Below are 23,757 nucleotides of genomic sequence, written 5' to 3'. Positions count from 1 at the left end.
CAGGGCAGAGTGGGCAAGGACTGCTTTGGATCGCTGTGTGGTGATGGATTTGCTTTCCTGGATTGCAGTCGTCCGTGTGCAGTCACTACAGTGACACATGCAGTGCACCCACTGCATGCTGTGGGGTCTGGCTTCTTCTACACTGTTGTGGGTTGTGGTTGTGTAGTATTCGTCATTGTGTAGTGTTCTGGTTTCTTTCATCTTTTCTCCTGCGAGTGGACATCTGTGCATTTCTGGTTTGAAGCTGTTAAAAGTTGCTTTGGCTGGGTTTGTGTGTGCCTTCTGGTGGACTAAGTTCTTATTTCTTTGGAGTGTATACCTGGGCAAGGCACTGTTTGGTTACAGGCTATTCATTCAGATGTTTAGGTTTTGTAAATATTGCCAAACGGTTTGCCAATAGTTATTTCAATTTTGTGAGCAATGTATGAGGGTTCCACCTGCCACATCCTCAATAAAGCTGGCGTTTGTTAGACCTTCTAGCCACTCCTGGGGAGGGGGAGGTGATGGGGGCAGGGATGAGCTATTCTTGACATGAAACAGCAAGACAGTGTGCCAGAGCTTCCAGAAGGCATGAGCCTGCCTTCTATGCTGCAGTGATATTCCTGTCGGCTCAGAATGGAGACTCCAAGGCAGGCGGGCAGAGACAAGAGAGCTGTAAATAAAGTGCTGGTTTAGTAGTGAGATTCCTGGACAATTTTGTCATGAGCTATTAATAAAGAGACTAGTGACATTACTTACACAACACGCAGGGGTGATGTTTGAACTATGTGGCAGCTAATATGGCAGGGGCACTGCCCAGTGAGCTTGGATGCCGGCCAAACAGCATACATGTGAGCCCTGGCTGGAAGTTCAGCTCTGTTCATAGGTTCTGACCCTAACACTTCAGCAGCGGAGCCAAGAAACCTGTGCAGTGCCCGGGCGCATCCTGTTCGCTCCACGGCTAGGAGGCAGCCCATCGGGGTGCCGCCCATCAGGGTTAGTTACTCATGTTGGTTTGGGCAAACACTGGATTAACGGAGAATATTATAGTCGGCATGAAAATACTAAAAGGTGGGGGTAAACTCGTTTGCCAAGAGTTGGAAACTGGAGTCTGGGATAAAGCAGAACAACACGGAGAGGCAGACCTCATCCGGTCTGTAAAGACGCGCGGCCAGTCTCGCGTCCAGCGACCGCGCATAGCGCGGGGACTCGGGGCCACGCAGGCCGGCACCGTCGGGACCGCAGCGTCCAGGCCTGGGCCGGCTAGGCGGCCACCACGTGAGATGCAGTGCGCACCGCTCCGTCGGAACTTGAGAGAGGCAACCGGCGGCCTGAGGGCGCCACGAGTTACGCCCGGCCGGCGGCCTCTGCCTTTTCACCACCCAGCGCCCGAGACCCGGGCAGAGATTCTGAGCCCCGCTCCAGCCCGGGAATCCAGCTACGCTCCGCCTCGGTCCGACCTGCCGACCCTACGTCCTCGAGCCCGTGCCGCCAGGGACCAATCAGCCGTCAGATGAGGGCACATACCTAGAAGACGGCGTGTGATTGGCTGAGCTTCGGCCAGTCAGCGGCGCCGTCGGGCCGGAAGAGCGGGACCTGGAGGGGGCGGCGGGCGGAAGGGGCGGGACCTGGGGGTGGGCGGGCCCGTGCGCGGCGTGCGTGTGCTCGTTGGCTGCAGGGAGGAGCCGCACGCGTGGGAGCCGGCCGTGGTGTCGTCAGCCGCCTCACGATGGTCACCGCTCCCTCCCACCCCGTCACCCTGTCACAGCCGCGGCGGGCACTTCCGGGCGCCCCGGGTGTCCGTTGGGTCTGTCAGCACGCACTCCCCGGAGCGCGTCGCGGCAGGCAGGTGCGTGCCTGAGTCCCTCACGCCGGGCCGCGGACACCGCACCCGGGGCAGACCCAGCCCCGCCGCCAGGCGCCCGGGCCCCACGTCACCCCGGCCCAGCGGTAGCTTGTGTCCCGTAGGCAGGGCAGAGGGCACGTCTGCGCTGACGGGAGCTCCGGGGGGCGGGTTACTGTTCCACCGGCTGAGAACGGAGGGCAGCTCTTCAGACACGGGTGTATCCAGATGCTCAGGGACTGTGGTCGGACACTGCTTTGTCCATCTGTCAGCTCCGCTTGCTTGCGGGCCGGCTTCCCTCCTGGAGCCGAGACCTGAGGCTTCCAACCTCCACACAAAAGGACATTCTTTTTCCCCTAAATTTTGGCCCCCAGTCCCCAAATGAGTTTCTCTGGGCTGACTTGGGTAATGTCCCCCTTCTGAGCCAACGTCCTCAGAGAACTGGGCCTCAGCCTCTGGGCTGGGGGGCTGAGCGGTGGGGGCGGAGACAGGGGTGGCCCCTTAAGGAACTAGCGATGCAGTCATTACCAGCAGGGGGAGGATGCGCGCAGGGGCCGCATCCCGTGTTTTCTGGCGGCAGCTGGGTGTGCTGAGAGAGCTCAATGACCCGAAGCTGTTGTAATAAGATAGCAGTAGTGGTGGTGATCACGGTAAAAATGAAACCCCAAAACACCGTGTCACTCCTACGGTTTCCATGCTACAGAACCGCCCCCCCCCCCCCGGCGGGCCCATCACTGTCAGGGAAAAGTTGCTTTGCTGTGTGTTCCATTCATGCCCACTGGAGACCCCATATGGCATTCTAGCAGTTTGTTGCAGGGGTAGGGGGGACAATGGGGAAGGGTAACACGGTCTGTGTAGCCCCAAATGCTTTTGTCATCCCAGAGACAGAGCATTCAGGTTATGCTGGAAGGACTTTCATTTAATGGACAGGTTTGACTGTCTTTTCCCCAAGTAGAAGCTTGGGGATGTCCTGGGTGTGGTGGTTGGCAGCTCCAGGGCTTGGGAAGTTCTCAGCAGGTTGGAGCTTGCTTTCTTTCCTGAAGGGCTTAGCACAAGTTTAGCTGGAGCGTGCGTGAAGCAACTAGGTTTGGGAACACGGGATTTTACACGAGCCCGGCATTCAGGGACCCCCTAGATGTCAGCATGTGAGCGTGCATACACCTGACTCTGTTGTCAGCCCCTACACCCTCTGAGTCTCAGAAGGATGACCCCTCCCTCCCTGGGGTTTAGTGACACGAGTCAGTTTCAAGAAATCTGGCCCAGGTCGTCGCCCAACAGCCCTGTCTCCCAATGTACCAAAGCCCAGAACTTTCTAAGCCTTCCTGTTCTTGTTTTCTAGGAAGAGCACATTTCAAATCTTTGGGAAAGAAGTGTGCCTCATAGATTATTCGGTAAGGAAAGCAAACACTCAGGGTCTTTGCCCCAACTCCGACATGCCCGTGGGTTGGGGAGAGTGGAGAATGTGGGTGCATCCAAAAGCCACACCTCATGAGGCTGTGTCAGACATGGGGCCCATCACCCGGCCCCTAGTATCTCCATGTAGGGTCACCCACTGCCTCCCCCACCCCTGACATACCACAAAAAGAGCAGCCCCCAGTGTAGTTGATTGTACTTCCCCAGCCATGCACACGGCAATGTGACCGTAAATGGCCGGGGATCCTCATGACCTGGTCTGCAAGCTCTGCTGGTCTCTGTCTAGATGACTCTGGAGGGTGAGCCGTGGTAGCCTGCCTCTTTTTGAGCTGCAGGAGGAGCTGAGGCCCCTGTTCCCTGCCCTTGGACACCCTGCCTCAACCCTGGCTCTCTCTGAGCGTTGATGGACTATTCCAGAGAGTTCCTCGGCTCACATCGCTAAATGTAACAGCGTGTTTAATTCTGTCTTTTCTGGCTCATGCTCAGATGTATCCCGTCCCCAGCGCTTTTCGAGAGCCCATCTGCTGTGAGTGCCAGGCCAGGTTCGGGGGCTGCCTGCCCGTGCCCAGGGTCAAGGCTGCCCTGCCTTACTGGGTCCCGTTGTCCCTGAGACCCCGAAAGCAGGTAGGTGACTTGAGCCAGGTTTCTTCACCGGAGTCCAGGGTGAACTTAAGGGGACCAGTCACATCTCGGCATCATAGATATTACATGAGTGATGTTTTACAATTTCTGGGAGACAGTTGGTGTTTTTCTTTAAATCGGGATTTTTATTTTAAACCAGATTTATGGAGTTAAGATTGACATGCGATAACCACACATGTGTGAAGTGGGCAGTTTGCTAAATCTCTACATAGATACACACTGTGGAACCACCCCCGTCGTTGAGTTAATGTACATATACACACAACCCTGAAGGGTTTCCTTGTGCCCTTTGCAACTGCACCCAGCCTTCCCCGCCCCACCATCCCTGGCAACTGCTGGTCTGTTTCTGTTGCTGGCGGCCAGTCTGTGTTTCCTTGGATTTTATATAAATGGAGTCGTGTGGTGGGTACTCTGGCTTCCTTCCCTTAGCGTAATTATTTTTGAGTTTCATCCACGTGGTCGCTGAGGAGTACTGGAGAGTGCTCTGTCATCTGAATCAGCCACAGTGTAGCCTCTCGCCCCCTTAAGGACATTGGCATCATTTCCAGCAGTTTTGTCTCTTAGCAGTAAGGCTGCTGTGAACGTTTGTGTACAAGTCTTTGTGTGAACGTGCCTTCATTTCTCTTGGGCGAGTTGTTGGATCATGCCGTAGGGGTACGTGTAACTTTTTAAGAAACCGGCAACTGTTTTCCGAAAATGGTTGTGTCATTTGACATTCCCACCAGCATTGTATAAAGTTCCAGTCCCTCCACGTTTTCACTGACATGCGGTTTGGTCAGTCTTTTAAATTTTAGCCATCTTAATAGGTGGCTAAATTCCACTACTTAATTCCATAGTAACTAGTGATGCCAAGGGTCTCCTCCATATGCTTTCGTCATCTGCACATCTTACTTTAAAAAAAACTTTTTTTTTTTTTTAATGTTTATTCGTTTTTGAGAGACAGAGAGAGAGCATAAGCAGGGGTGGGGCAGAGAGAGAGGGAGACATAGAATCCAAAGCAGGCTCCAGGCTCTGAGCTCCGAGCTGTCAGCACAGAGTCCGACATGGGGCTCGAATCCACGACCTGTGAGATCATGGCCTGAGCCGAAGTCGGACGCTTAACTGATGGAGCCACCCAGGCGCCCCTGCCATCTGCGCATCTTACTTGATACGTAGATGTCTCTCCAGATATTTTGCCCGTTTACAAAAATTGGGTTGTTTGCTTTTTTTTTTTTTTTTTTTTTTTTTTTTTTTTTTTACTATTGAGTTGTGAGAATTCTTTATGTATTCTGGATATATACTTTCTTTATGAAATAGTTAATTTGCAAATATTTGCTCCGTCTTCTTGACTTGTCCTTTTATTCTCTTCTCAGTATCTTTCACAGAGCATAAGTTTTAAATTTTGACGAAGTGCAGTTTGTCAGTTTGATCTTTTCTGGATCTTGTTTAGGTGCACCCTCCCCCCTCTACCCCTCCCCCCTCTACCCCAGCGCCCTCTCCCCCTCCATCCCTGCCAGCACAGCAGTGGCACATGCATTCTAAGCATTTCTAAGAAATCTTTGCCTAAGCCAAGATTGGAAAGGTTTCTCCTGTGTTTTTTTTCTAGAAGTTTTATAGTTTATAGTTTGTGTTTAGGTTTGTGATCCATTTTAAGTTGATTTTTTTTCCTATGGCTTGAAGGTCATTTTTTACTTATTTATTACAAAATTTTTTTTTAATGTTTATTTTTGAGAGAGAGAGAAAGAGAGAGAGAGAATGAGCAGGGGAGGAGCAGAGAGAGAGGGATACACAGAGTCCAAAGCAGGCTCCAGGCTCTAAGCTGTCAGCACAGAGCCCGACGTGGGGCTCGAACTCACAGTCCATGAGATCATGACCTGAGCTGAAGTCGGATGCTTAACTGACTGAGCCACCCAGGCACCCCGCCTCATTGCTACTTTTTAAGGATACTACTGACTTTTGTGTTTTGATCTTGTATCCCACAATATTGCATTACCTCCTTTATTCTAGTGGATCTTTTTGTAGATTCAGATTTTCTACGTAGAAGATCATGCCATCTGCAGAGAGAGAGGATTTCCTTCCTTCCTGTCCAGTTTGGATGTCTTTTATTTCTTTTTGTTGCCTTATCCCCTGACTAGAAAGAACTTCTAGTACATTGATGAACGCAGTGGGGAGACAAGACACCCTTGTTTTCTTCCTCATCTTAGGGGAACAGCATTCGGGTTTTCACCATTAAGTGTGATGTTAGCTGTTGGTTTAGATGTCCTGTGTCAGGCTGAGGAAGTTCCTGTCTATTCCTAATTTGCTCAGAGTTTGTATCCAGAATGAATGTTGGGTATTATCTATGTCTATCGAAATGATAATTTTGGGGGGGGGTTGTTAATATTGTTACATTGATGGACTTTCAAAAGTTAAACTGTTTCCTAGGAGAAACCCCATGTAATCATGATGTATTGTTCTCCTGATGTATTTGGTTAGAATTTGATTAGAATATTGATCTGCCTTTTCCTTGTTTGCCTTTGTACTACGGTAATGCTGGCCATGTAGAATAAGTTGAGACGTAGTCTCTCATTTCAAATTTCTGGAAGACTCTGTGTGGAATTGGTATTATTTCTTCCTTTAGGGTTTGGTGGGATTTACCAGTGAAGCCACATGGGGCTAGAAGTTTCTTTGTGGGAGGGTTTTTAACTGCAAACAATTTCTTTCATGGATATAGAGTTATTTATGTTATTTGTCTCTTGCTTAGTGAGCTTCAAGGATTCTGTCCATTATATCCTTGTCAAATTTACTGGCATAATGTTATTCATAATATTCTCTAATTACCCTTGTAATATCAGTAGAATCTGTAGTGAGGCCATCTCTCATTTCTTGTTTTTTAGTAGATTCTTAAACAGGTCAGTGGCCTCAAGGTCACTGAGTCACATTGTTCTAGGCAGTGATGATGGCCTCAGTCCCTCCTGCTGGCCATTGTATCATTTGAAAGTTGGGCAGGGTAGGTATGATTGTACTCCTTTAAAGGATGGGAAAACTGAGGTCCAGAGAGGGACAGGGGTTTTTCTAAGGTCACAGGGCCAGTCCACAGCCGATGAGGGATTAGAGTCCATGACTCTCTCCACTGAGTTATGCTGCTGGGCGTCGGGGAGGAGGTGGCCCTAAGCAGGGTGGAAGGAGTGCAGAGGCCAAGGTGCCCAGCCTGTCTCCTGTCTTCCAGCTCGTCTCCCTGCCTCCATCCGTTCTAGCTCTGGCTGTCCATTTTCTGATCTGAAGCCCCATGAGCTTTTATAATTTATTATAAATTATTAAATTATTAAATTATTTTATTATATAAATTATATATTATATATTTATTATTTATTATATAATATATATATTATATAAATTATATATTATATAAATTATTTATTATTTATTATATAATATATATATTATATAAATTATATATTATATAAATTATTAAATTATTAAATTATATAAATTATTAAAAACTTTCCTAAGTTTTTAAATTTATTTTGAGAGAGAGAGAAAATGGAGGGGTGGAGACAGAGAGAGAGAGAGAGAGAGAGAGAGAGAGAGAGAGAATCCTAAGCAGACTCCGTGCTGTCAGTGTGGAGCCAGACACAAGAGTTGATCCCACAAACTGTGAGATCATGACCCCATTGAAATCAAGAGTTAGATGCTCAGCGGACTGAGGCACCCTGGCACCCCCACCCCCTAAGAGCTTTGAAAACTGTACATCTGGTCCTGTCGCTCCCCCATAGCCCCTCATTTCTGAGTATGGACCAAAGTCCCTGATGGAGTTCCTGGGGTCCTTCCTGACCTTGCTGCCCACCCCCCACCCCCCTAGGCTCCAGCCTCCTTTCCATGCACCCAGCAGGCTCCTGTTCCGGCAGGGGGAGGTGTTAGGTGCAAGTAACAGAGAGCTGACGCACAGTGGGTTCAACCAGGGTCTTTGGTAGAGAGAGGATTCTTCTAGGATTGGTTTTATGGCTGGATAATGTGTTTAAAGATCCAGATTCTTTTTACCCTTTACTCCTAGTGTTGGTACTTCCAGCTTGCGTGTTTTGAGATGGCGGCCATGGGTCTCCTCCTTACACCATGATACATGTGGCACAAAGGAAGCCTTTATGATGTCCTCCTTTTCTCGGGGGGGGGGAGGGGGTGGGGAGGGTGCATGGAAGGCTTACTCTCTTGTTCCCTTTTCTTATCCAGGGTAAAAAATTCCCAGAAGCCCCAGCCAACTTGTCTTTGATCTCTTTGTTCTCACCCCCAGACACATTGCTGGCAAAGCCCTGCCTGGCTGAGGCTGGTCCCTTGGGACTGGGCACTTGGTCCCTTGAGCAAAGTTGGGTTCTTTTAACAAGGGGTGGGTGGTGCGGAATAACCGTGGCAGGGGCCACCCACAGGGTCTGCCCAGGGAGTTTGTGCTGTCCACATCTGGAGGGCTCTCAGGTGCATGCTGGGGGGTGGGTGGACACAAGTGTCCCGAGTGTGCTCGTCCTGCTGGGCAGCACCCTGGTGGCAAGCGGGAGGGGTTCTCCAGAACCTGTTCCATCTCCTCCTTTGGATGAGCCTGCGACCCCTCAGCCCTCCCCTGCGGGGTCCTCTGTGCTTTGCCTCACGTCGCACACGTGCTCTGTGGGGCCCTCCGTGGCCTCAGGAAGTTGGCAGGGTCCACTCAGAGGTAGGTTTTAGTGTCTTTTATAATGTGCGACATGAGCACATGGTGGGGACTTCCAGAGGTACAAAGGGGTACAGTGAAGATCATCCCCCCTGCCCGTGCCTCTCCGAGGCTTCCCCACGTGGCCTGCAGATGAGCTGTGAGTGTGCTCCTTCACAGGCGACATGTCACCGATGCCCAAATGCCTGGTTTGAAACAGCAGTCATTGTCATTGCACAGGAGTCCGAGGGGCTCTGCTGGGAACCACAGCCCCACCTGTCCCTGATCTTGGGGCTGGCGTGCGGGCCCTGGCTGCTGTCACTTCTTGTTCTCTGGGCCTGACCGAGGTCCAGGGCTGGTCTCCACGCTGTCCCCCTGCTGCAAGGAACTGGGGTCGCAGGGCAAAGGGCAGGGCTGTGGGAGGGTGCAGAACGCAGTGAGGGCATGGCCCCCCACAACTCAGGCACAGGCAGCAGGGCACGTAGGTTCTCCGTGGAAACCACGCACGGCAGCTGCTGTGCCTGCACGCTGCATTTCTCACTCACCGTCCCCTCTCTGCACTCGTTCACGTCAGGACGGGAAGGTCCGCCTCGCTCTTTCCAAAGGCTGCCCCATTCCCTGCTGTCCCCGTGTCCCACCTTTATCGTCCCTTACAGATGGCATTCGTGCTGTTGGGCCCCAACAGCCATGGCTGATGCCGGCCGCCTTTAAGAGCGTCGTTTTGCAGACGCACGTGTGTCCGAGAGTGGAATTGCTGAATCAGACACTGTCCCGTTTTGGACTCTGACCTCTGTTTTAAGAAATCTGGCAGAGCCCCCTTTAGAGCCAAGACCACTGACGCTCCGAGGGGCTAAATGTTGTGCCCAGGGGCCACTCCTGGTGGCCTCCGAGCTCAGGGCAGAGCCATGCCTCCTGACTGCAGCCCACATGTCCCGCCGTGGCACCCTGCGTCGTGGCACTGCAGAGATGCAGGCGGTCCCCTGGGACTGTGCTCCCTCGGCTGGGTGGTTGGGGTGTGCTTGTGTGGGGGTACAGAAGAAGAACTTCCCAGGGCCCTGTTCCAGCGTGAAGCTTTCTGGGGCACTATCCCTTTGGACCTTGTCTTCCCTTCCTCTCTGTTAGATCCCAAAGATGGTCCAGTTTTATACCCCCAAAACCACCAAGGCATGCCCCTGCCCATGCCACCGTTTTGGGGGCCGCCTCCCGATGCCTAGGGATCAGGCTGTGATGCCCTACTGGGTGCCCCAGGTCCTGAGGCCTCACACGAAGGTAAGAGGGAGGCTCATGGCAGCGAGGCCCGAGAGGGACCCGGAGATGGGGTGGAGGGTACCGGGTTCTCTCCCCACAGTGGCCTCCATTCATCCAGGGTCTCCTGGAAGGCACCACAAAGGCAGCAGAGTGCAGGCGGGGGAGGGGGTGTGTGTGCAGGGGAGGGGCAGGCTCCGTGTCCTCGGGGGGTGCCCGGAGGGCGGGTCACGCTGCCCTCTGAAGGGGACAGCATTGCTGCTGCCATCTTTCCTGCCACCTCTCCTGCCCTCCTCCTCTCTTGCCCCTCCTCCCCCTCCCTCACCTGGCCTCACCTCCTGCTCCAGCTCTGTGGGCATCCCAGCAGGCGGATGGAGGAGCGGGGAAGGACCATTGTTCTGAGTTGCTGTCCTCACTCTTCAGCTCTATCTGGCCCTCTCCGGGGCTCTGGGTTCCAGGCCAGCCCCCGCTGGGGTGGTTGGCCAGGCCCAGTCTTCCTCAGCCCCACGGCATTTCAGGTGCCCTGGGTGGTCAGTAGAAGCTTCCTTTCTGCCTCCACCCACTTTCCAGTTGCTGGTTTGCTGTCATCAAATAACACACTGTCCCTAGAATTCAGACTCAAAGGCCTTTTTTTTTTTTTTTTTTAAAGATTTTTTTTTTTTTCAACGTTTATTTATTTTTGGGACAGAGAGAGACAGAGCATGAACGGGGGAGGGGCAGAGAGAGAGGGAGACACAGAATCTGAAACAGGCTCCAGGCTCTGAGCCATCAGCCCAGAGCCCGACGCGGGGCTCGAACTCACGGACCGCGAGATCGTGACCTGGCTGAAGTCGGACGCTTAACCGACTGCGCCACCCAGGCGCCCCTCAAAGGCCTTTTAAAAGGGGACCTGAGCTTGGTCCTGAAGCTGTGTCCTGAGCTGGCTTGCGTCCTGAGCTGCTCACAGCCCTTTCCTGGTTTCTAGGCCACATCACTGGGCCCACCCTTCTGGTAGATCACCAGGCCAGGGCTGATACATTTGCCCACATTCTTTTCTTTTAGGTGGTGAAAAGGCAGCAGAGTTTTAAAGGCATGCAAGGTAACAGCGCGTACGTGCGTCTCATCCCCTCCCGCTCCCCAAGGGAGGCGGGGTCTTATGGTGGGGATGGGGAGACTTTCTCCTCCCCACGTCTGTAAAACAGACATGGCTGTGTGGCATACACTCCGCCTTTTCGCCCCCTTCCCCCCTTCTCTTGCCAGACATCGCTAGTCACCCCCCATTTCCCACTGAACCCAGAGAGCCTTAGACTCTTATCAGTCCATCTGCAGTGGCTCTCAAGATGCAGCCAGTTTGCGGCCTGGAGTTAGATGGTATCTGAAGCGTATTTTCTTTTAAGCTCTAACCTTCTGTGTTCATGACATAGTGTGTGGGGGGCGGGTGGGTATATACACACATACATATGTGTACGCACGACTACTATACGTATTTATTAACGACGTGGCGCCTGTACCTCCATTTCCATGTGCAGGACACACCATATGCTCATGACGTGATATTTAGACACGTATTCCTCTTGCGGTGTGTTTATACATTTGCATATTTGAGACCTAGTGCGTGTATCGTCACACATTTATGGAGGCTGTAGTACGTGCCACGTACTCATCTGTTCATGATGCAGTAGATACTCGCAACGGGGCGTGTGCATATATTTGTGTGTTTGTGACCCGCTGTGTCATTCATTCCCTTCAGCACACGAGGAGACGGCATCTCCATCCCCACCGGTACATTCTTTGTCCCTCAAACAAGTGGGCTGTATTGTTCTGGAAGGCGTTTTCCGGTGCTGACGGCTAACATGTATGCCTCCTCCGTGTTGCCCGGGACCGAAGCAGCAGGCACGCTTTGTGGCTTGTATCAAGTCCTCCCCGTGCCCAGATGTGCCCCTGCTTTGCTCTGCGTGGGAGCACCCTGGCCACAATCTGTGCAGGAGGGAATGGATGGATGCTGGGCTGGGGCTGGGTTCTTGGGATGGGCAGGCGATCTGAGCAGCCTGCCAGAGCCCAGGGGCACAGGTCTGGCCGGGAGAGTGCCAGGATGAGTGGCCACCAGCCAGCACACCCACCTCTTAATGCTACAGAAATACATGTCTTCCCTGGTAATAAAAGTAACACGATTAGGAGCGGCACAAATCTACACAGCCTTTGTGTGGGCCTCTATCAAATTATTTTTTACTGAGGTATAATTGACACATAACATTATATTCACTTCAGGAGCGCAGCGTAACAATTTGGTATTTAAATATATTGTGAAATAGCCAACACAAGAAGTCTAGTTAACATCTGTCACCTCACACAGTTACAGATTTCTTTCCTTGTGATGAGAACTTTTAAGATCTATTTTCTTAGCAACTTACAAATATGCAGTGAAGTATTACCAACTGTACTCATGATGCTGTAGATTGGATCCCCAGGACTTACTTATGTTATTACTAGAAGTTCATACTTTTTGACTCCCCATTCCTCCCATCCGTCAGCTTTGTGATGCACATGTTCTCTAGTCCAGCTAGCCCACGTCTGGGTGATGTCTCGTAGACACCCCCACTGCATGTCTGTCCTCGGCAAGGTATCCAAAGCAGCTGAAGTGTCTCTCAGTAGGAGGATGGACATAAAAGCAGGGGGTATATTTGAAATGTGGCACCTGTCACGGAGAGCCTGTGGCATGATGGGAGGGGCCCCCGGGCACGTGGCTGTGTGGAGAAACTAAGTTGCTGCAGTCCACGCTGTAGGACCCCAAGTGTGTGCATTTGAAAAGCTAAAGCCCTGTTTGGGTGAGGACAAGGGTTAGGTGGTGTGTGTCTAGGCTGAGTTGCGTGTAACACACGGCGGGGGTGGGGGGTGGGGGGCAGGAATACAGGTAAAGAACCAAGAGCAAGCGATACATTGGCTCAAGTTTCAGGGAGAAGAGCCAGAAATCACTTTATGAAAGAAAACCCACAGTAGCAGGACAAGAACAGTTTGAGAAAGTGCTCTTTTAACTGTATAATCACATGTTTATGGGTTTATTCTTATTGGTTGTTTTTGGCTGTGAATACTTGGCATCTTCAAGAGTAGCTAAAAGCTGTTTATTGTTGAATCATGCATCAATTTGATATGTTTTCAAAAACCAGTATTTTAGTCCAGTCATTGTTGACAGTTCAGGCAGTTTATAGGGATCTTGTGCCAAGCCTTAAACCCATTCAGGCCAGAGGGTGTTCCCAGGACAGGATTGAGAGCCCGGGTCCCACCGGTCCCAGGACAGGATTGAGGGCCTGGGTCCCACCGGTGCCGGGACAGGCGGGATCTGTTGCCCCTTGAGCTTCATATACAGTGATTTAAAAGTATTTCCCTTGGCGTCAAATCCGGATTATTTCCATTTTAAAGAGAAAGTCTGCCTTTCTCTTCTTGTGTTTTCCTTGTAAAGAGGGGGCTCCTCTGGTGTTCTTCTCCATGCTTTTGCGGTAGGATTTTTTAACAAAGAAAACACATTTATTGTATTTTATATTAATCATGCTTTTACGTTTTAGTATAGTTACAGTAGTAATGTAGTGTATATAGTACAGTATAGCATATAAATAAAGTGTAATTTGTAGTAGCATGTCAGTAGTGTGATAAACCGTAAACAAGATGTGACATCAGAAGGGTCACAGGATGACCAAAGCAGGTCTCAGAGAAGCTCACGTTGGAGCAACAGCAGCCCAGGAGCCCTACCTGGGGTCATGGATTCAGACACTCAGACACAGCCCATGTTTCCATTGCTAAGTTGCAGTCATTATCAGCCTCTTGCCAGTCTGGTTTCGTCTGGGCCTCACCACTTGTTTTCCTCTGAAAACAAAGATTAACGTGAAGCACATGCCACCTGGATTCTGTCTCCTTTCGTTCATAACCATAACCGTGCCCTCACGTGGCCGTGAGGGGTAAAGACTCCAGAAACGCCGACAGGAGCCCCACGGTCAGCCCCGAAAGAAGTGAACGGCACGGTCCCCTTCACCTCCATGAGCGTCGGTCGGCGTCCACACTCATGGGGCTGGGACCAGCCTTGCTGGGACACCTGGAGTCCCCGCCCTCGGTTCCAGAGGGTTCTCCTACAAGCGGTGTGCAGACGCGGCGGGCCATCTTCACGCTGCCCTGGGCCTGACTCACTTTCTCTCCTAGAATCCCCGCTGGACTTGCGCTCCCGGTACCACCGCTGGCGGGTCTGCTGTGATGGGAGCCTCTTCCTCAAGTGGCGGCAGCTCCAGGCCCTTCACCACCAGGAGCCACCGGCCCCGGGGAGGGGAGAGAGCCCCCCGGCCCCCATCCTGCCCCTTGGCCTCAGCCTCCTCACCCTGCTGCAGGCCGTCGTGAGGGTCGTGGTGGCCATTCGGTGAGCAGGCACAGGGTGGGGGCACTGGGGGTCCTGGGCCCGTCTCCCTTCCGGGCTGTTTCGGTCGGCGGCCTCGGGATCAGTTGAACCGAGAATGTGGGAGACCTTGGCTGTGGTTCCGTGAGAGGGTGAGGAATGGGGTGGCGGGATTACCACGCTGCTGCTCCTACTGTCCACACCACACACTTGATGGAACGGCAGTCCAGGTGCGTCAGAGCTGACGGCGGGGGGCTGGGCACCTCGGGGCTCTTCCCTGTTCCCAAGTCCTGTGGCAGCCTGCCACTGGTTCTAGCTTGCGCACATCTCTGTCCTGTCAGGGTTGCAAGTGGACCTTGGAGCCCACTCGCCCAGCCAGCCCTCTGGGGTAGAAGCACCCCTTCAGGTCTGGGGACCTGCGGCCTCTCCCCCAGCCCAGGCCCATTCATCGAGGCTCCACTTTGGGAAGCCCTCTCCCCAACCTCGAACCCACTAGCCGCACGCAGGCCTTGCGTTTGTCACCTAGAACCCCACCCAGTCCCTCTCCCATGAGGCCTCCAGGATGACACCTCCCCGAGCGGACAGGAAGGGGCTGCTTCCTTTAGTCTCTGAAATAGCCCCACCCCCAATCCCCGTTTACCTTCCCACACAGGCTCTTCCATCACACCTGTGTACATCCGTGCAGGTGCCCACACACGTGTGAATAGAAGATCTGCAAAGCTGTGGCAGCATGTCAGTGTGTGCAGTTCAAACCTACATAGGTTGACTTGTTGGCTCTTTGCTCGTCTGTTATCTCCATGTAAGAGGAATATTCTAGAAAATGTCCAGTATCTGACACGGTTGTAGGTGTCTTCTGTCCAGTTTTCTGGTTGTTCATAGGAGGTTAGCTCTCTGTCTCCCGTCCTGGCCAGAGGTGGAAGGCCCTCCCCCCGCATCCTGTAGGCCCGCTCCCCTGGTGTTGGGCCCTGGTGTTGCCTCTGCCCCTGTGGTTACAAATGATGCCACGGGGCACATCTTCAAACAAGCGCCTGCCCAGACGTGGGTTGCATCCTCTGTGGGTCAAGTGCTCTCGGGAAGGGGGCTGGGGCAGGGGTCCGTGAGCTTTGTGTGATCGGTGAACACGAGTAGGGCTCCTGACATCGTGCCATGGTTTCTTCTTTGCTTTTTGCAAAGATTTGTTTCTTTTTTAATCTTTGCCAATGTGACATCAAAGTAGGTAGGGCTCCCCCGTGCCCGCTCTGGGAAGAGCAAAGAAGGAAGCTTGGGTGTAGATGACGAGTGAGGTGGATGGGCAGGGCAGGCTCAAGGGGATGCGCTGAAGGTGTTGTAGGAGGCGTTTGCCTCTGAACCAGGCTCTTAGGGCAAGGGCACAGGTCCCAGCCAGCTGTTCGGGAGAAGTATCTTGTCTGGCCGGGGTGTCTGTGGGGTGCCCTGGGAGATCCCCACAGACTACATGAGTGGCTTATCTCAGGAGAAGCTGCCGGCTGCCCGTGAGCTGGCCTGGCAGAGGTTTGCTGTGGAGGCCTCGGGAGAGGGGGAGCGTGGGGCCTTCCCAGCAGGGACCCTGGAAGGGCCGTGACAGACAGGCAGGTCCCTTCGAGACGGGGCTGCCACGGCCTCCTCGCATTGGCTTCCGTGCATAGCTCTGCAAGGCTGGACTTCCCTTTCCCACCCAAGGTAGAGAGTGGGCTCTGGGGGCTGAGTGCCCATCTACACCAGGGCCCACGGCTGCAAGGTATCCTGGTATCACCTCACTGCACCCTTTCCTGCCTGTGCTCCTCGGGAACCAAGTGCACCAGTGATCTGAATGGCACCCCTCCCTCTGCTGTTAGGGTGTCCCCGCCTTTCAGCCCATGGAGGCTTCCTTACAGGTCCTGCCCAGGCACTGTGGGCTCAGCGTGGGCCACTGTTCCTAGTAACTGCCTTTCTCTTTGCTTTCCAGCCAGTTGTTTTGGGTTTGAACTTGGAATCTTCAGCTACTGTTGAGAACATCTGCGAACATGTCAATTGTAATCAAGTCAGGAGGAGTCTGTGATGGCCCGCGTTGTCTCAGGTCATATAATTCACACCCAGGGTTGAATCCAAGCTGCTTATCATCCGGGAGGCTAGGGATGCTGGTGAGACCCTGAATGCAGCCAATAAATGTTATTTGTGAGACTCCACAGTGGCCCCTTCTTGAACGAGGGCATCTGGTTCTCCTTTGTGGGGTCCCTGTGGGAGGGAGGCCGCCTCTACCCTGGTCAGCGGGCCCACCAGATGAGGGCCGGGAAGTGGCTTTAGCACCTCTTTAGGGTGGCTCATGCTTTAAGTAGTGTAAAATTATAAGAGTTGAGTTTTTAAACTGAGATATCACTCACATCCCATAGATTGCACCTTTTAAAGTATGATGATTCAGTGCATTTTGGTGTATTTATGAGGTGGTGCAGCCCTCACCACTGTCTAGTTCTAGACCTTTGTCGTCGCCCCAGAAAGAACCCCGCACGTATGACCCATCACTCCTCCCTCCCTTCCCTCCCAGCGTCTGGCAGCCATTCACCTACTCTGTGACTTTTCCTGTTCTGGATGTTTCACGTGAACAGAGGCCTGTAATGTGCGGGCCTTCTGCGTCGGCATGTTGCACTCAGTGCAGGGTCTCCAGGGCGCACGTGTCTTGTAGCCGGGGATGCCGCGTCCTTCTCTGGCTGAGTGATGTTCTGTTATGTGGATGCAGCGGGGCTGGATGGACCTGGGGTGGTTTTCGCTTGTCGGCTTTACTCTGAATGTTTGTTTCCGTGTGGACACCTTTTCCTTTGTCTCTGGTGGGCACCTGGGGACGCCAGGTGGGGCAGCAGCTCTGTTCAGTGCTCTGTGGGGCTGCCGCAGTCCTCCACAGCGGGGCCCTGCACTGTCATGCTTCATATTTATTTCTGCCGGCCAGGCCGACACACTCGGATTTCTCCACACCCTTGCGGACACTTGTTACTTACTGTCCATTGTTTGGGTGATAGCCGTCCCCGTGGGTGTGGAGCGCCGATGACTGGTGACATTGAGCATCTCTACGTCTTCTCATTGGCCATTCGTGTCTGCTTAGGAGAGAGGTCTGTTGAGACTCCTTGCCTGTGTTTTAATTGGATCATCCTTTGTTTTTCATTGTTGAGTTTGTGTTCTGGATGTGCTCTAAGTAGTAGGTCCTTGTCAGGTGTATCATCTGCAAGGATTTTCCCTCTCTTGATGATGTCCTTTGAAGTCCAAAAGTTTTTAATTTCAATGAAATCCATTTTCCTGTTTCCTTAGGTTGCTTATGCTTTAGGTCAGATGGTCATACGTCAGAACCCACCGCTTAGTCCAGTGTCACAAAAATTTACCTATGATTTCTCGTAAGAGACTTGTGGTTCAGCTTGTACATTCAGGTGTTTGATTTATTTTGAGTTGGTTTTGTAACTTTGGTTTATGGTGTGGGCGCGTGCATATGGTGTGGGGTGTGTGTATATGGTGCTCTTTGTATGTGGATATCCAGTTCCATAAACCATTTTTGAAATGATAAAATTAAAGAAACGGAGAACAGACTAGTGGTTTCCAGGGGTCGGGGCGGGCTAATAGGTGCCACTGTCCAAGGACAACATGAGGCATTCTTGTGGTGATGGAAATATCCCGTATCTTGACTCTTGTCATGTTTTGGTTGTGATGTTACGCTATGGTTTTGTAAGATGTTCTCAGCTGGGGCGGACTGGATGAGGGGCATCATGGGATCTCTCTTTATTATTTCTTGTCAGTCATGTGAGTCTATGATGATCTCAAAATAAAAGTTTAATTAAAAAAGCAGTACAGTTTGCTTTGGAAGATTTTGAAAATACAGAAAAGCACAGAGAGGAAAGTGGGACCCACTGAACCCCCCACCCTGAGCTGGCCTGTGTGGCAGGAAAGAATGGACAGATTCCCACAGTAAGTAGACTCGGGCACGTGTGGACTGGGGTGTCCACCTTAGTGACGGCAGGAAGAGATGGAGATCTAGTCTGAAGAGGACGGAGCATGACCAGGCTCCTGTTGGGGCCAGGGACTGGCCCTGTGGGGCATTTGGGGCACACCCTTCCCTGTGAGCATAGGTCATCCTGGAGGGCCTCCAGGCTTCCCCCAGGGGCAGAGCGGTGTTCTCCCAAGGGCCAGTGAAGCATCATTCACTCAACAGCAAATATCTGTCGGTGTTACTACCGTCAGGCATGGTCAGGGGCGATCGTAGGAAGATGTGCCCAACCCCCAGGCTGCCCTTTGGCTGATGGGATATTGTAACACAGGGATAGTTGCATAATGAGCGTGGGGGTGGGGGTGCCAGAGTTGCTCTTGGCATCCTGTCCACATTCCCATGTTGCCCCAGGGACCAGCAGTCCCTGACTGGGGTCTCTCTGGCTGTGGGAGCCGTGCAGGCAGACTGGGTGTCCTGGGGAGTGATGCCCCTGGGGGCAGCCCTCAGCAAGTGATGGGTGGCAGTTGTGAATGCGCACCCAACCTCCTCCCCCTTGGATGGGACAGCTCTGAGTGGTGTTCTGTAAGGTCTCCTGGAGCTCCTAGCGGGACTGAACCTCGCTGCCCTCCGTGGTCACCTTGGTAATGCGCTTTGTCCTGGCTGCTCACTTCTGCTCACTTCCTTGTTCCCTCACAGGCCTCCCTGGATCACCTCTCAGTAAAGCGTGTGCAGTCAATCCTTGCCTCAGGCTCTGCTTTTGGAGGAAACTAAGAGAAGACAAGGCATGCCAGCCTGGTCTTGAAGTCAGGGAAGGTTACTGGGAGAAGGTGGTCTGAGCTGAGACTTGAAGGCGAGTTCAGTTATCCTGGCGATGAAGGGTGAGGACAGAGTGTACAGGCACAGGTGCACAATGTGGGCCTGCCCAGGACAGAGTCTGGAGCATTCTGCCTACATAGGAGCCTCATGCTTAGGAGGGGCAATGACAGGAGATGTAGTAGGGACCAGATGGCAGGAGGCCTTGGCAGTTTTTAAAAGATCACAAGTGTGTGGGGGCACCTGGGTGGCTCAGTTGGTTCATGGGTTCGAGCCCTGCATCAGGCTCTGTGCTGACAACTCAGAGCCTGGAGCCTGCTTCAGATTCTGTGTCTCCCCCTCTCTCTGCTGCTCCCCTGCTCTCTCTCTCTCTCTCAAAAATAAATAAACATTAAAAATAATAATGATAAACATTAAAAAAAAAAAAAGAATCACAAGTGTGTCAGACTTGTGTTTGGGAAAAGCCAGCTTGGCTGAAGCAAGTTGAGTGGAAAGGAGGGTGAGAGTGGGCTTGGAGGCCTGCTCAAGGCAGCGGCAGAGATGCTGATGGGGATGCCTGGACCCCTGTGGTGGTGGCAGTGGTTTTGTTCCAGGTGGAAGAGTATCTGACCCCAGAAATCCCCCGGACACACTCCACGAGTGAGGCGCACTTGTCGGGAATGCAGACTCCTTGGAGGGCTGGTGCACACCAGCCCTGCTCTGTGGTCATCACTGACCTGAGCCCCGGCACCTGCCTGCCCCACGGGAGCAGCCACGAGAAGGTGTGATCTGGAAGTCTCCCCTCTGGAAACCTCTCTGCGAAGCTGGAGAAGTCAGAGGAGGTCAGCACAGAGGTCAGTCAGGGGAGGTGGGCCCAGCGGTAGTTCAGGCCACCTGTGTGACCTACGGCTGCTTCCTCTGGGCGAGGCCCTGAAATCTTCGATTTTCCAGGCACAGTGTTTGTTGTTCCAGGGAGTTTAAGGAGTTTAGGGAAGGACGCTCCCTTGTTCCATGGCTCCTTAGACTCAAGTCAGGGAGCCCAGAGAAAGTGCTTCCTCTGCCTCTCCCTGCCCCTGCCCCCCACCCCCTTCCCCCTGCCCATGCCTCCTCCTCTCTCAAACCCCCTCCCTCCTTCCCCCACCCCCTCCCCCTCCCCCCAGCCTCCCCTACCCCCTCCCACCCCACTCTCACTGTCCTCTCCTCTTTCATCTCTCTCATACCATTTACCGAGCAGTAACCATGCAGCCCAGCCCCCCTCAGTAGAACTTTCTGCAATGATAGCATGTTCCAGATGTGCACTGTTTAGTACAACAGCCCACAAGCCACATGTGGCTATTGAGGACTTGAGATATGGTCACTGCAACTGATGACCTGAATTTTAGTTTAATTCACTTAAATTTAACTTTTAATAGTCATCTGTGCCCAGCAGCCATCATGTTGGACAGCAAAGATGTAGCCCTGTGACTGCTGCCTTTGACCTGTCCTCCCTGGCCAGCCGACAGAGCCACAGACCTAAGCCTTCATGGCCTTCTAGAATGTTCCCTGAGCCTGGTTACAACATTTACTTTAGATATGCTGGTCTGCTTCTCACCTTCCTAGTCTCATTACTGCTGTGAGGGAAAAGGCAGCAGGCTCCCAGAGCCCTATTTCCATGTCAAGTCCTCAGTAGGTCCCAGCGATGCTAATGGCTCATGACGGCCTGCCAGGTGGAGTGAGCACTCACCCCTGGTACAGCTGTGGAGCCCTGGGCTCGACAGAGAGGTGATCTGTCTCCCTGCTCATGCCACACAGAGCTAGGCCAGCTCCCAGGGACCTCGTGGCCTGCAGGCTGTTCTCAACGGGGATGGTGTCTCTGGTTTTCTGGGAGGAAGCCTGTGTGGTGCCCACTCAGGGACCAAGGACCCCACGCCACTGCTGTGCATGAAAGCAGCCACGTCCAACTCAAATGAAACTGAAGAGCTCCTCAACGTTTATCACGGGTGACATCCCTCCACCCCTCCTGAGGCTGTGGTCTGCACCCCTTTCCCTGTCCCAGGCCTCAGTCCCAGGGCGGTGGCGGGTGATGTGGAGGCTGGGGGGCAGAACAGCGAGCTTTCCAGGACTGGGGACATGCACAGAGTGAGGGGAGCACAGGGGACAATGGGGCAAGCCTATGACAAGGTCTTAGGAGGCTTCCTGTAGTGGGGACACTGAAATGGAGAAAAACAGGATGCAGCAAGCAGAGAGGAAAACAGTTCCTGGGAAAACGTCTGGCTTTGTGGAATGCAGATGAGCCCCCCCCCCCCCGCCCCCCCTGCAGGACTTCTGAGACTAGAAAGGATCCTGCGAGAGAATCTCTTTCAACCCGAGGGAAATTCCCTAAATTCCCTTTCCAGGAAAGGTCCTTTACGGCCAACTGAGAACTGTTTCTTTGCTGTGAACCCATTTCTTCTGGCTTCCAGAACAATGGTCAGCATGTTCCTGCTGGCAGAGCTTCCTGTGTTTGATGGGTCTGTCCCAGCCCTGGACGGAGCAGAGCCTGCCGCCATGCTCTTGTGTCGGGTGTGGGATGGCTGGCTTCCCAGCTGTCGGCTCACCCCCGGAGGGTGATGATGCCCCAGCCAGGAAACGGTAGCCTTAGGGGAGCCGTCTGGGTCGTGTCTTCAGCTGCAGAATCCACGGAACGAGTGCCGTGGCTGGACAGTCGGACAGTGTCCGGGCTTCAGGAAACACTGATTGGAGGACCAGCACCCAGACTCTGACTGGGGCTCCTTCAAGTGGCGAGTGGTTCTGGGGGACGGTTGTTTTTTTCCCCGAAGAACTCAGCAAGTAGGCCCTTTGTCATCCATTACTTATTCAGTAGCCACCTGCTGACTACAGCTGTCTTGAAGTATTGAATAGCGTATTAACTTATGTAAGTCTTCCGGAAGGTTCTTACGGTCCAAGGCAGACCCACATCTGTGGCTGCACCTCCGGTGAGGGAGGCGGGGGTGCAGACCTCTTTCTGGGCAGTGATGCCCCCTGCTTTACACTGGCTCTGGCACTAGGGGGACAAGAGTGTGGACTCTGGGGAGGACTTGTCATGGTCTCAGGCCTGTTTTGCAGATGGGGAAGCTGAGTCTCAGAGAGGCTAATTCTTGTTGGTCACACAGCTGGTGAGAGGCAGAGCCAGGATTCAGTAACCGAGCCGCACTGCCACTCTTTTGTATCAGATGTACAACCTGGGAGGGAGGTATTGCCCTTAAACGTGTTTCACATGAGAAGCTTCAAGCTCAGAGAGGGAAAGTAACTTGTTTAGGGTCACACAGCTCTAAGTGGCAGAGCTGGGATGCAAAACGTCTTCTGACCCCGGTTCTCTTAATGTGGTCCCAATTCCAGGAGGTCCCTCTGAGTGAACTTTGCTGCCGATGGTACACCAGCTTTGCACACCCTGGGCATCTGATAGCACTGTGCTGGGCTGTTGCTGGGCAGCGGTGAGGGACCTCCAGTCGCACAGCCCTTGCTGGGCGTTGTGTGTCTGGGGACTGATACTGCTTGCGGGATCGTCCCTTTCTACCTACTGGACCAAGTTTATCAAGTCAGTATTTTGTATGCCTGGCACTGAACACAGAGCTTGGCACATGACGTGGTAGTCAGGAGCCGTTGTGTTGAACGAATGAGGGAGTGGGTGCATGAATTACAGAGCTCCAGCTGTGTGCCAGGACACATCACACTCTTGTCTGGAAATGACCCGTTGATAGGCCCAGTGCCCAGGAGCTGGGTGCTTGTGTGGCCTTGGGAGGCCAGCTTGCATCGGAGGGACTGGGGAAGGGTCTTGTGGGGGCCTCGTGTCCCACCTCCGCACATAACCCCACCCTGCACCTGCTCCAGACTCCTGTCTGGCTTCCTGGGGCCTGTGAGCCTCCCTGGGACGGCCGTGTATTGCCTCTCACCTGGGAGAAGGTGAGATCCCCAGGGGCTTGGCCAGGCCACTGTGGCTGGTGGAGTCCCTGGTCCTGGCCTGGCCCCACCCTCAGAGAGCTCTCCGTTCCCATGTGCTGAGCCCTGGGTGCTGGCAGGGCCTCTGGGGATACCTAGCCCAACCACTTCCTTCGTCGATGGGGATGCCGAGGCCAGAGAGGGCAGTGCCGTGTCCAAAGCCACATGGCAAGCCGGTGGCAGATACGAGACTTGAACTTGGCTCTCTTGCCTTCCATCCAGGTCACCTCCCTCTCAATAAACTGCCCGTCTCCAGGCGGCTCCAAGTCACTTTGCTGTAGGGGTGCTCACTGTGTCCTCTCCATCCCTTCCCGCTGCAGGAATGCCCACTGGGCTTTGTATCACGGGGGTCAGTCTTGTGGCCTGGGCACTGTGGCCACACGGAAGCCATGTGGGTCCCTGAGGAGAGAGCTCTGCAGTCAGTGAGGGGCGCGGGTGCGGGGCTTTCCTCTGCTGCCCCGGCAGCTCTCTCCGCGCTTGGCGCACAGTAGGTGTTTCGTAAGGACTTGTTGATTCTGGGGTCCGCTGTGTCTCTGCTGGGTGACCCGCTGGTGGGTCGGGGCTGGGAGCCTCAGGAGCGATGGGACCTGCCTGCATTCGCTCTTGCCGTTTCCCGAGCAGCCATGTGTGAGAAAACCGCAAACCTCAGGGTTGATCCAGGAGCAGTGGAAGGTTTGACATCCCACATTTGAGGGGGGGACTTCCAGGAATGGTGGCACACCCGCTCCCTGTTCTCAGTTGGAGAGCATGGGGTGGGCCGGGAGCCACGGCCTCTTCTGCGATGCCGGGGTTTGCCCCTCACTCACCGGCATCATGGGCTTTGTGGGGGACCGAGGGTGACTTGGCAGGTTGGGCGGGTTGTCTCTGGGTGCAAATCCTACTCTCTCACTTGTGTGTGCTCCACCGGTTCAGCCTCTTCCTGCGCCCTCGTGTGACCCTCCTCTCTGTCCTGGTCCTAG

At 53.4% G+C, this 23,757-nt stretch overlaps 1 protein-coding gene across 1 annotated transcript; it reads left to right on the top strand.

Moving 5' to 3' along the window:
• The first annotated feature begins 3,168 nt into the window (after positions 1–3,168).
• On the top strand, positions 3,169–18,563 carry CUNH16orf95 (chromosome unknown C16orf95 homolog). Its single transcript, XM_047077420.1, has 6 exons — positions 3,169–3,213; positions 3,722–3,859; positions 9,633–9,779; positions 10,797–10,833; positions 13,923–14,133; positions 18,461–18,563. The coding sequence occupies exons 2-6, from the start codon at positions 3,722–3,724 to the stop codon at positions 18,561–18,563; spliced, it is 636 nt and encodes a 211-aa protein (XP_046933376.1). The 5' UTR covers positions 3,169–3,213.
• Positions 18,564–23,757: the final 5,194 nt, after the last annotated feature.

This window comes from Lynx rufus, unplaced genomic scaffold (assembly GCF_022079265.1).
Source record: "Lynx rufus isolate CCGP_SWC_20201006 ecotype Redwood Valley unplaced genomic scaffold, mLynRuf1.p SCAF_16, whole genome shotgun sequence".
In the NCBI taxonomy this organism is placed as follows: Eukaryota; Metazoa; Chordata; class Mammalia; order Carnivora; family Felidae; genus Lynx; species Lynx rufus.
The sequence above is the reverse complement of the archived record's forward strand: the minus strand, read 5'-3'. Positions and strand labels throughout refer to the sequence as shown.